Raw genomic sequence first — 13146 nt, 5'->3', positions numbered from 1 at the left:
GCCTGTGGCAAAGGATTACCTGCTTTATGCTGTACAATAGAGCACCCAGGAGGGGGGAAAGTCTATCTCAGGGGATTAGAGGGGACTTTCAAATTCCTATAAATGAATAAATTCCTAAGGCCACGTGCAAGCACAAGCCCAGGACAAGACTCAGGCTCAGAGAAAACAGAGAAGAGGCTGTACTTCACACTCACTCTGAGCTGATCTTCTTGATAGGGGGCTAAACTCTGAAGGAGAGCACCAGCCAATGCACAGCCAATTTTCAAAGACATGTGAAAGGCGTTATTTTCATTTGTTTGTTTTTAATAGGTTCTGGCCCTCAAAGAAATCTCTGTGTTGTCACTGGTTCAGTACAAACTCAAGGAACAGAAAGCTCAGGAACTAAACCCCAGAGTTAACACTTAAACTAGTAACTTGTCCAGTTTTCAACAAAAGATTAGAAGACAAACAAAGAAACAAGAAATGATGGCCCAGTGACCTAGAAGCCATCAATGAAGACCAGAATTTGGACATACCAGACAAAGATTTCTAAAAACACGATCCTCAGTATGTACAAGGAGATAATGGAAAACAAAGAGAAAGAACTAAAGGATATCATAAAAACAAAGAAGAAAAATATGAGAATCACAATAAAGAGACAGAAAAAATTTTTAATGAACCAGACAAAAATACTGGAGTTGAAGAACACAATAACTAAAGTGAAAACTTCCCTAGAGGGTTTCGAAGAGGAAATAGGGGATGGCAGAAGAAAGAATCCATGAGTCAAAGACAAAACAGATTAAATGATTGAGACTGAGGTGTAGAAAGAAAAAATAATTTTAAAAAAGTGAACAGAGTCTAAGATACCTGTGGTAAACCATCAACTATACCAATATACACATTATGTGAATCCCAGAAAGAGAAGAAAGAAAGGGGCAGAAGGAATATTAAAAGAAATAATGACAGAGAACTACCCAAATTTAATGTAAGACATGAATATGCAAATTAAAGAAGCCAAACAAACTCTGAATAGCATAAAAATCAAAGAGAACCATGCCCAGACACATGGTAGTCAAACTCAAATGCCAAGGACAAAGAGAGAGTTCTGAAAGCTGCAATAGAAAAGCAACATGTTATTTACACAGGAGTCCCAATAAGATTATGTTCCAATTTCTCATTGGAAACCACTGGGACAAGAACACAATGAGCTGAAATATTAAAAGTGCTGAAAGAAAACAGTTGCCAACAAAAAATTTTATATCCAGTGAGACTGTCTTTCAAAAATGAGGGAGAGAAAAGGACATTCCCAGAGAAACAAAAGCTGATGGATTTTGTCACCACCAGACCTGACCTATGAGCAATGCTAAAGGGAGTTCTTCAGACTGAAATGAAAGGTCACTAAATAGTAAAACAGTGGATGGAAGCAGCATAAAGAAATAAAGACTTCTGACAAAGATTCTAAAATGCAAATACATGAAACATAAAGATAAATGCATGGTTTCAACATGAAATGTGCAAAAATACAATTTTTAACAAGGACAACAAAAAGGTGGGGAGACAGAGAGGTATAAAAAAAGTATATGTGTATGCTATTGAAGTTAAGGTGGTATCAAATCAAAGTGATTGTTATAAAAGTAGAATGATATATGTAAGACCCATGGTGTGCTGGTTTGGATGTATTATGTCCCCCAGAAAAAGCCATATTCTTTGATGCAATCTTGTGGGGCAGACATATTAGTGGGGATTAAGTTGGAACGTTTGGATTAGGTTGTTTCCATGGAAATGTGCCCCATCCAACTGTGGGTGATAACTCTGATTGGATAATTTCCATGGAGTTGTGGCCACGCCCATTCAGGGTGGGTCTGAATTAGTTCACTGGAGCACTGTGTAAGCTCAGACAAAGGAGCAAGCTTGCTACACCAAGAGGGACACTTTGAAGAACGCACATGAGCTGAGAGAGGCGCTGCAGATGAGAGACAATTGAAAGCAGCCAATGAAAGCAGACTCTTGTTCTGGAGAAGCTAAGAGAGGACAAATGCCCCAAGAGCAACTGAGCGTGACATTTTGAAGAGGAGCTGTGGCCTAGAGAGGAACATCGTGGGAGAAAGCCATTTTGAAACCAGAACTTTGGAGCAGACGCCAGCCACATGCCTTCCCAGCTAACAGAAGTTTTCTGGATGCCATTGGCTGTCCTCTAGAGAAGGTCCCCAATTGTTGATGCATTACCTTGGATGCTTTATGGCCTTAAGACTATAACTCTGCAACCAAATAAACCCCCTTTATAAAAGCCAATCCATTTCTGGTGTTTTGCATCACGGCTGCATTGCAAACTAGAACACATGGTAACCATGAATAAATTACATGAAAAAAATATAAACAGAAAGAAATGAGAAGGGACTCAAAATTGTATGCTACTGTTTTAGTTTGCTGCTGAAATGCAATATTCCAGAATTGGGTTGGCTTTTACAAGAGGGATATATTAACTTGTAAGCTTACAGTTCTGAGGCCATGAAAATGTCCTTATCAAGGCAACAACAGGTGATGCTTTCTCTCCAAGGACTGACTACTGGAAATCTTGGACTCCCCTGTCACATCGCAAGGCACATGGCAATGTCTGCTGTTCTCTTCCTTCTCTTCTGGGTTTCATTACTTTTAGCATCTGGCTTCAGTGGCTTTCTCTCTGTTTCTGTAGCTTTCCCTCCCAGCTTCTTTGTCTTTCTCTCTGCCTCTTTCTCTGAATTTCATCCTCTTATAAAGGACTTCATTAAGAGGATTAAGACCCACCTGGGGCACACCACAACTGAAATAATCTAATTGAAAGATCCTACCCACAATAGGTTGACACCCACAGGAATTGGTTAGCTTTAAGAATATGATCTGGGGTCCATAAAGCCTCCAAACCATCAAAACTAAAAAGATTAAATAAATATGAAACTAGGCATTAATTGAAAAATTGAGAGACAAGAAAGTTTAAGACCTAAAAAGAGAAAATAGACAACTAGGAAAAGAAAATCCTGCATTATCATTAGTTACTTTAAATGTAAATGGAATAAACTCTCCAATCAAAAGGCAGAGATTGGCAGAATAAATAAAAAAAGCAACACCCAACTATATACTGTTTATGAGAGATGCACCTTAAATTCAAAGACACAAGTAGGTTGAAAGTGAAAGCCTTTTAAAAAAGCACCAGACAAATAGTAACCAAAAGAGAATTCAGGTAGCTATACTAATATCAGTTAAAATAGACCTTAAGTCAAAAACAGTTACAAGGGACAAAGAAGGTCATTTTATACTGCTAAAGGGATCAATTCAACAAGAAGATACACATAACAGTGGAGCCCCAAAATGTATGAAGAAATATTGACAGATTTGAAGGGAGAGATAGATGGTTTTGCATTAATAATAGAAAACTTCAATATACCACTTTCAATAATGGATAGAACATCTATACAGATGATCGGTAAAGAAATAGAAGACTTGAATGATACTATAAAGCAACAAGATATAACATATATTTGGAACTCTTCACCCAATAACAGCAGAATGTACATTCTTCTTTAGTGCACATGGATCACTTTCAAGGCTAGACCATATATTAGATCACAAAACAAATCTCCATAAATTCAAAAGTACTGAAGTCATACAGTGTACCTACTCTGACCATAATTGAATGAAGCTAGGAATAAATAACCAAGGGAGAACTGGAAAATTCACAAATACATGGAAATTAAACAGTGCACTCTTAAACAAACAAAGGCAAGGAACAAGGCAAGGATGCCCACTGTCACCGCTGTTATTCAAGATTGTACTGGGAGTTTTAGCCAGGGCAGTTAGGCAAGAAAAAGAAGTAAAACATGTCCAAATGGAAGAGAAAGAAGTAAAACTTTCCCTATTTGCAGATGACATGATCCTATATTTAGAAAATCATGAAAAATCCACAGCAGTGCCACTAGAACTAACAAATTAATTCAGCAATGTAGTGAGGTACAAATCAGTAGTATTTCTATACACTAGTAATGAACATCTAAAGAGGAAATCGAGAAAAAATTCTATTTACAATAGCAACTAAAAGATAAAATACTGAGAAATAATTTTACCAAGTATGTAAAGGACTTGTGCATAGAAAACTACAAAATATTGCTAAAAGAAATCAAAGCTGACATAAATAAATAGTACATTACATGTTCATGGGTTGGGAGAGTAAATATTTTCAGGCTGTCAGTTCTACCCAAAGCAATGGACAGGTTCAACATAATCCCTATCATAATTCCAACAACCTTGTTGGCAGAAATGGAAATCACAATCATCAAATTTATATTGAAGGGTAAGGGACCCTGAAAGCCAAAACAACTTTAAAAAAGAAGGATGAGATTGGAGGATTCAGCCTTCCCGATTTTAAAACTATTACAAAGCCACAGTAATCAAAACAACATGGTATTGGCACAAGGACAGGCATAAAGATGAATGGAATCAAATCAAGGATTCAGAAATAAACCCTCACATGTTTGGCCAATTGATTTTTGACAAGGGTGCCAAGCCCATTCAAGGGAAAAACAATAGTCTCTTTAACAAATGGTGGTGGGAGAACTGGATATCCATATGCAAAAGGATGAAGGTGCACCCCTACTTCACACTACATACAAAAATTAACTCAAAATGGATCAAGGACCTAAATATAAGGTCAAAATCTACAAACCTCCTGGAAGAAAACATTGGGAGACACCTTCAGGACCTTGTGTTAGGCAGTGGTTTCTTAGACTTTATACCCCCAAAGCATGAGTAACAAAGAAATAATAGATAAATAGGACTTTATAAAAATTTAAAATTTTTGTGCATTAAAAGACTCCATCATGAAAGTAAAAATACAACCTATAGAATGGGAGATAATATTTGGAAACAATATATCTGATAAGGGTTTAATATCCAGGATATATCATAGAACTTTTACAATGCAGCAAGAAAAAACAACAGACCGACTTAAAGATGGTTAAAAGACTTGAAAAGACATTTCTCGAAAGACGATACACAAATTGCCAAAAATCACATGAAAAGATGTTCAATATCATTAGTCATCAGGGAAATGCAAATGAAAACCACAATGAGATGCCACTGTATATCCTCTAGAATAGCTACTATTAAAAAAAGCAGAAAATAACAAGTGTTGTAGAGGATGTAGGGAAATAGGAACACTCATTCATTGCTGATGGGAAAGGAAAATGGTGCCTCTTTTGTGGAAAACAGTTTGACCATTCCTCAGAAATTTAAATATATAATGACCATAATACCCAACCATCCTATTTCTAGATACACACCCCAGAAATGAAAGCAGAGAATCAAACAGATACTTGTACACTGATGATCAAAGTAGCATTCTTCACAATTGCCAGAAGAGAGAAGCAAACCAAGTGTCCATCAGCTGATGAATGGATAAACAAAATGTGGTACACGCGCACACACACACACACACACACACACACACACACACACACAATGGAACATTATTCAGCCGTGAAAAGGACTGAAGTTCTGATACATGTGACAACATGGATGAACCTTGAAGACAAAATGTTGAGTGAAATAGACCAGACACAAAAGGACAAATACTGTATAAGCTCATTGATATAAAACAATTAGAATAAGCAAATTCATAGATTTGGAAACTACAGTAAGGTACCAGGGGGTTAGGGAAGATGAGTTAATGCTTTAATTGTACAAAGTTTCTATATGGGGTGATGTAAAAAATTTGGTAATGGATGATGGTGATGGTAGCACAACATTGTGAATATAATTTACTGAATTATATATTTGTAGTTAAAAGGGAAAATTTTAGGTTGTGTATGTTATTAAAATTTCTTAAAATACAAAGGACTGTATAACACAGTGAACCCTAATTTGCAATCTGGACTATCGTTAATAGCATAATGATACTGTTTCTTCAACCCTAACAAAGGTACCACACTAATGCACTGTCAATAATAGGGATATTATGTGAGTTAGCATATGTGGGGACTCTGTATATTCTCCATGATTTTTCTGTAAACCTTCAACTTCTCTAACAAAAAAAATTTTTAATATACTGAGACCTATTTTAAAGCTCAGCATGTAGTCTTTCTTGGTGTAGTGGGGTTGCAATGTGGTCCCCAAAAAGATATGTCCAAGTTCTAACCCTGTAAATGTGACTTTATTTGGAAAAAAGAGTCTTTGCAAATATAATTAAGTGAAAGATCTTAAGATGGGATTATCCTAGATTAATTGGGTGGGTTCTCATCCAATGACGTCCTTACAAGAAGAGGAGAAGATACAAAACAGAAGAGGAGGAAACCCAGGGGGTGGAGATTGGTGTTATGCAGCTCCAAGCCAAAGAATTACTGGGGTCTCCAAAAACTGGAAGGAAAGATTCTTCGCTATAGCATTTGGAGCAAGTGTTGCTTTGCAAACTCTTCAAATTTGGACTTCTGGTCTCTACAGCTGTGAGAAAATTTTCTGTTACTTTAAATCACCAAGATTGTGGTAATTTGTTACAATATTGCCAGGAAATTAATACATTTGGTGAATGAAGAATTAAGTTTGAAAATGATCTAATAAGACAGTAAGTTTTTGTCATTTTTCCTATGTGCTGGAACAGTTTACATACCAGAGTTCTTTTCAATTTCCCTGTAAAGTTTTGTGGCCCATTTCCTATTTTAGGGTAGATTCTTGACTATATTCTTGATTTCTAAAATATTTACCAGTCTGATTTTTCAATTTTCCTTATGCTAATTTTGGTATTTTTAAGTTTTTTTGAAAAAATAATACCTAAAACTAAATATTTAGTCATACATAGAGGCTAGTAAAAATGTTCTCTTGCAATATTTATAATATTTCTGTATTTCTACTTAGTCCTAGTGTTTTTGTTTTTTATTTTTATTTTCTATTTTTTCCTTATCTCAAGTTTTTACTATTTTATTGGTCTTTTCAAAGATTTGATTTTTGGTTTTATTAATCAGCACTATCTTTTGTTATGTTCTATTTCACTGATTTTTTTTTTCTTTATTTGAAATTTGTTTTTTCAATCTTTCTAGGGTTTATTTTTTACTTTTCCTAGCTTCTTGAGCTCCAATGTTTATTTTTAATCTTTTGCCTTTTCCAAAGCCATAGGCTTTAGTTTATACATTTTTCTATTACTATTACTGAGAATAGAATTCTAGCTTTAAGTTCATTTTCCCCTGAGATTTTAAAGACATTATTTTGTTGTCCCATACATCCAGTGTTGTTCATGAAAAGTCTGATGAGAATCTGATTCTAAATCTTTTGTTGGTAACTTTTATCTTTCTCTAGAAACTTTGCATTTTCTCTCTATTTTGGTGTTTTGACATTTCTACACTTATAACAAGGAAAGGGTTCTTTTCCTTTCATCTTCCTGTGCACCTAATACACCCCTTCAGTCTGAGAATTTGATTCTGTCTTCAGTTTTAGGATTTTTCCAAATATCCTACCAATATTTTCTCCCCACTAATCTCTGCATTATCCTTTCACAATTTCTATTTGACAGATTTGGACCTCTTTGATTTTTGACTTTTCTCTCATACTTAAAAAATTTATCTTATTTAATTAAAATTAAGAACATTACTTGGCTCTGTCTTCTAGCTTACTAATACACTTTGTTTCTCATAAATTCTACTAAGCTAAAATTTACATACAATAAAATGTACCCGTTTTAAGAATACATTTGTAGATGTGAATCCCATCTACAAAGTATCTCCATGGTCACAACTAGCCGATGCTTGACCAAACAACAGGACACCATAAACCAACCAAGTTAACACATAAAAGTAACTGTCTGAAAGGTAATGGAGGAAGAGGGAGTAGAAGGATATTTTCTATCAAAGTATTTTAACTGAATTATGTTTAAGTTTATGCCTTTGCCTCTTTAAAAGACTAATATTTGACATTTGTGCATTTTCTTCAAAGCTGTTATTTAAAATTTTATGTTTCACTTTTATGAAAGTATCCATGTGACAATTTTCCCTTAGAATTTGGGGCTAACAAGAAAGAGATTCTTTTTCAAAGAACTGTCATGATTCCTTTGTCCCATTGCATTTTTCCTTGTTTTCGTCAACAAGAAATTAAAAACTAATTTAATATGAAATGTATTATCAACATTCTCTTAGATTCACTGAAAAATTTCTTCAATCCTCATATTTATATTTAGTGTCTGATTTTCTTTCATATATTATTGTTAAAGGATTATCATTTGTGGTTTCATTTTAAGAGACCTTAAATCTTTTCTAAATTTATTTATATTTAAGTTATAACAATAAGTAAAATGAATGCTTTCACATATTTTGCATATTATTCATAATATTTCTTGACTGTAATGACAATCTGACTACAGATTTCCCAGGAATTGCAACAATAGAAATCTACTTTCAATCATTTTAACACTATGACTCTATTACAATTGTTACTATGTAATATAATTTATGAATAAAATCCTTTGCCAGTGAAAAATTATCTTCACTGTTTAAAAGGGAGGGTCAAAAGAAAGACAAGAAGGAAAGATTATTATTAAGAAATTGCCATGGAAACAATTAAATTCTTATGAAGTGATATGTTATTTCTAGATGTTACTAGTTTTTTTATTTTATTTTTTTTCAGAAAAACAAATTTGAAGATAATGAGCATGACATGAAGAAACTCTCTACACCTTGGAGCCTCAAATAACCTTGATTTCTAACAGCATCTTTCACATATTATAGTAATGCAAATACATAATTATTTAGAAGAGGAGAAAACAATGAACAAACTAGTGGACTTGAAAGTATTAAATTACCTCTTATGTCAAGAAAAAATGAAATGTTTATTTATGATGTTTATACCATTAATATTATGATTTAATTTCCAAATCATAAAGGCAGGGAAGTTTTTAAAAATTAAGAAATATATTTTACTGACTGAGATAATGGTGCTATCACATACCTTAATATACAACAGTTGAGAAACTGGCTATTGTCATGGATAGTCTCTGTGTGAATTGTTATTTGCGCTATCCATTTATTTAAGATACCTAAAGAAATAGAAACCACAATTTAAACAGGCCTGGGTCTGACAGTGCCACAGTATCTTCTTGCCTTTTAAATAAATGCATTTGCAACTATAAACTTACCCCCAAGTGCCACATAAGCTTATTATCAAACATCTTATGTATGTATTCTGAGAGTCATGTTGCTCTAAAGATTTAATAATTTCTCTTAATGTTTTCCTTCTTAACCAATGGATTATTTAGGAGTGTGTATTTTTCCAAATATGGGGTTTTTGCCATTTTTATTGACAATGATATAATTGCATTGTTGTTAAAGAACTTTACCTGTGTCATAAAATTTGAGAACTGTTAAGAAGTCTTTTGTTCTGTATGAGTTTGTAAAGAATGTATAGTCTCTGTATGCGCTCACTTTAGGGTATTTTGCATTCATTTTTTTTTTTTTAATTTTTATTGGGATTGTTCAGATACCATACTATTATCCAAAGATCCAAAGTGTACAGTCACTTGCCCCTCGGTACCCTCATACAGCTGTGCATCCATCACCACACTTAATTTTTCTTCAGTTTTTAGAAACTTTTCATTACTCCAGACAAGAAATAAAATGAAAGATGAAAAAAGAAAAAAAGAAAAGGAAACTGGAATCATTCCCTATCCCTAACCAACCCCCCTCAATTGTTGACTCTTAGTGTTGGTATAGTACATTTGTTACTGTTTATGAAAAAATGTTGAAATACTACTAACTGTAGTATATAGTTTGCAATAGGTATATATTTCTTCCCTATATGCCCCTCTATTATTAACTTCTAATTGTATTTTCATACATTTGTTCTGGTTCATGGAAGCGATTTCTAGTATTTGTACAATTGATCATGGACATTGCCCACCATAGGATTCAGTTTTATACATTCCCATCTTTTGACCTCCAACTTTCCTTCTGGTGACATATATGACTCTGAGCTTCCCCGTTCCACCTCATTCACACACCATTCGGCGCTTAGTTATTCTCACATCTTGCTACCAACATGTCTGTTCATTTCCAAACATTTAAGTTCATCCTAGTTGAACATTCTGCTCATATGCATTCATTTTTATAAATAGTGCTTTTGTGCTTTAAAAAAAAGTCTAGTCATATTTATTGGTTTCAGAGTTCTACATATGTATTATATCAGGCTTTTTATTTTGGTTTTTAAAATCTTCTAATCTACTAATTTGTCTGTTTGTTCCATCATTTTCTTATAGAAAGTTATGAATCAGGGTTCCCCAGTGAAATGGAACCAATAGGATAGTTGTGTGTGTCTGTCTGTGTGTGTGTGTGTGTGTGTGTGTGTGTGTGTGAAAAGAGATTTATATAAGGAATTAGCACATGCTGTTGTGGGGGCAAGTGCTAGTCAGAGGATGGAAATTCTGGGTGGAGTGATGCTGAAGTTTTTAGTCTGAGTCTATAGGGAATGCTACGGAGAAGTGGAGAGTGCCATATGTGAGACAAATTTTTTCTGAATCTTGAAACCTTCAGTTCTCCCCTTTAAGACCTCCAGTTCATCAAATGAGGCCCACCCATTTTGCTGAGGGTAATTTCCTTTACTTAAAGTCAATAGATCGTAGATGTTAATTCCATCTATGAAGTACCTCCACAGTAACAACTAGGCCAGTGTTTGACTAAACAACTGGCCACCATAACCTAGCCAAGTTAACACATAAAATTAACCATCAAAAAGGGTATATTAACATACCCTTCTAATACTCTTCTTGTTATTCTATTGCATTTTACTTTATATATTTAAAGCAATAATAATAGATGAAGCAGAGATACTTCTTATCCTTCAATCAAATATTATGGAAACCTTAATTTCATACTGCTGCATTATCCTCATGTGCCAAAATCTTCATACATTTACCTCAGTATGGACTGTGTCACATGCCAGTGTGTAAAGGGAAGATGAAAAGATTAATTGTTCATGTGTGTCTACTTCACTCTTTTGTTTTAGAAGAAAAGACATGATATGTATGTTGCAAAGATCTTGAATTTGAACTTTTAAAACTAAATCTACCAGAGCATATTTCAGGTTAATGTGAATAATTTAAACAAAGTCCAGTGTTCTGGTTTGCTAATGCTGCCATTATGCAAAACACCAGAAATGGATTGGCTTTTATAAAGGGGGTATATTTGGTTATAAAGTTACATTCCTAAGGCCATAAAAGTGCCCAGACTAAGACATAATAAGGGGATACCTTCACTGAAGAACAGCCGATGGTTTCTGGCAAACCTCCATTAGCTGGGAAGGCACATGGCTGGTGTCTGCTCCAGGGTTCTGGTTTCAAAATGGCTTTCTCCAAAATGTCTCTGAGCTTGGCTCTCTTAGCTTCTCTGGATCAAACTCTGGGCTAGGCTCTCCAAAGCATCAGCAAGCATCTCTTAAGTGTCAGCTCCCAAGTGCCTCTCCAAAAGTCTCTCTCAGTTGCTCTGGGGCATTTTGTCCTCTCTTAGCTTCTCCAGAGCAAACTCTGAACTATCACCTCAAAGCATCAGCAGCAACTCTGGGCCTGTGTGGCTCTTTTTAAATGACTCCAGTAAACTAATCAAGACCCACACTGAATGGGCCAGGCCACACCTCCATGGAAATAATCCAATCAAAAGTATCACCTACAGTTGGGTGAGTCACATTTCCATGGAAACAACCTAATCCAAATATCTCATAAGATTGGATCAAAAGATCATAGATTTGTGGGGGATATATTATATCCAAACTGGCACATCCAGGTACAGCATTTCTCAAAAAGATGACAACATTCCTTGAAAAGGTACTTTACTTGGATTTCTTAGCCCAACATCAAAGACTACAAGAAAATAACTGAAAGATTGGGACCATAAACTAGATGGGTATTAAAAGAGGGTTTCCAACATACTGCTGAATGTTACTGAAAAACTGAGATGATCTCAAGGGAGTGCAGCTTTAGCACTCAGAAAGTGACTTTGAACCCTGACTGAAATACATGAGAGTAGTGTGTACCAGAAGGGAAGAGAAGGATGTTAAAGGACAGCCTTAAAGACCCAACATGATTACCACTGTCCTTAATGAAATGATGCCTCAACAAGAGAGTTCAGGTAGTTAACACTGGATGTAGGCAAAGAGAGATGCCACCAGCTTCCAACCCCATCCCTACTGTTCCCCAATGGTGGATGTCTCAAAGGGCTCACTGACAACTCGTGGTCTCTGATCTGAGTCGTATAAGGAAGGGGAGATTTAGAGGATCTCAGCTGTGGTGCAGCAAAGCAAATAATGCTTCCTTCGCTGATTTTGGCATTCATTTTATAGCATAAAAATCAGTATAAACTGATTTTGTTTAAATAAAATCACTTTCTTCAAACATGCATATGAATGCAAACTGGGTGTCCTGTATGTTAACTCACTAGATCTGGCAACCCTAGATAAAACATGTATACCTCAGTCTGAAAGCCAGCATCTTCTTTAGCAGGGAAATAAGCACTAGAGGCATTTCCACTAAGATCAGGAACAAGGCAAATGATTCACACTGTCTTCAGTACTCACGAATATTGCATTGTTCTGATAATGTAACCAATGAAAAGAGATAAAACAATCATAGGCATAATTGTTGTTAAAGAAGAGGTGAATCTCTATTTGACACAATACTTTAAGTTGAAACCACTAGGAATCAATGACAAAATTAACTCAATAAAATAATTCAGTAATGTATCAGAATATAAATTTAGAAATCAAAATTCAATAACTTTTTAAAATTATATACTGAATATATCATGGATGAAAAATCCACATTTACAATAGCAATAAAAAAGATAAAATCTTTAGAAATCTAAGAGGAAATAGGCAAAACCAGAAGAAACTTTTGGAAGTGATGGAAATGTTTTGTGGTTTCAGGTGTATAAATCTGTCAAAACTCACTGAATAGTACAATGTAAATGAATATTATTTACTGTATATAAATCTCAAGTTGATTTAAAAATAAATATGCAAAATCTGTATGAAGAAAAGAAAAAACACTCCTAAAGATACAAAAATAGACTCAAGCAAATAGAAAGACTTGCCTATTCTTGGAGAGGGCATCTCAACATCATCAAAATGTTGGTGTTTTGTGTTAATTTATAATTTTAATGTGATCTCATTAAA

At 34.6% G+C, this 13146-nt stretch overlaps 1 protein-coding gene across 1 annotated transcript in view; it reads left to right on the top strand.

Annotated features, from left to right (window-relative positions):
- Nucleotides 1–405, top strand: part of MGAT4D (MGAT4 family member D) — a 103533-nt gene extending 103128 nt beyond the window's left edge. The window contains exon 11 of the mRNA XM_037831483.1: nucleotides 310–405. Within this exon, the coding sequence (XP_037687411.1) occupies nucleotides 310–405 (96 nt within the window). The remainder of the gene's footprint in view (nucleotides 1–309) is intronic.
- Nucleotides 406–13146: the final 12741 nt, after the last annotated feature.

This window comes from Choloepus didactylus, chromosome 3 (genome assembly GCF_015220235.1).
Source record: "Choloepus didactylus isolate mChoDid1 chromosome 3, mChoDid1.pri, whole genome shotgun sequence".
NCBI classification, from domain to species: domain Eukaryota; kingdom Metazoa; phylum Chordata; class Mammalia; order Pilosa; family Megalonychidae; genus Choloepus; species Choloepus didactylus.
This window is presented reverse-complemented; position numbering and strand designations above follow the sequence as displayed.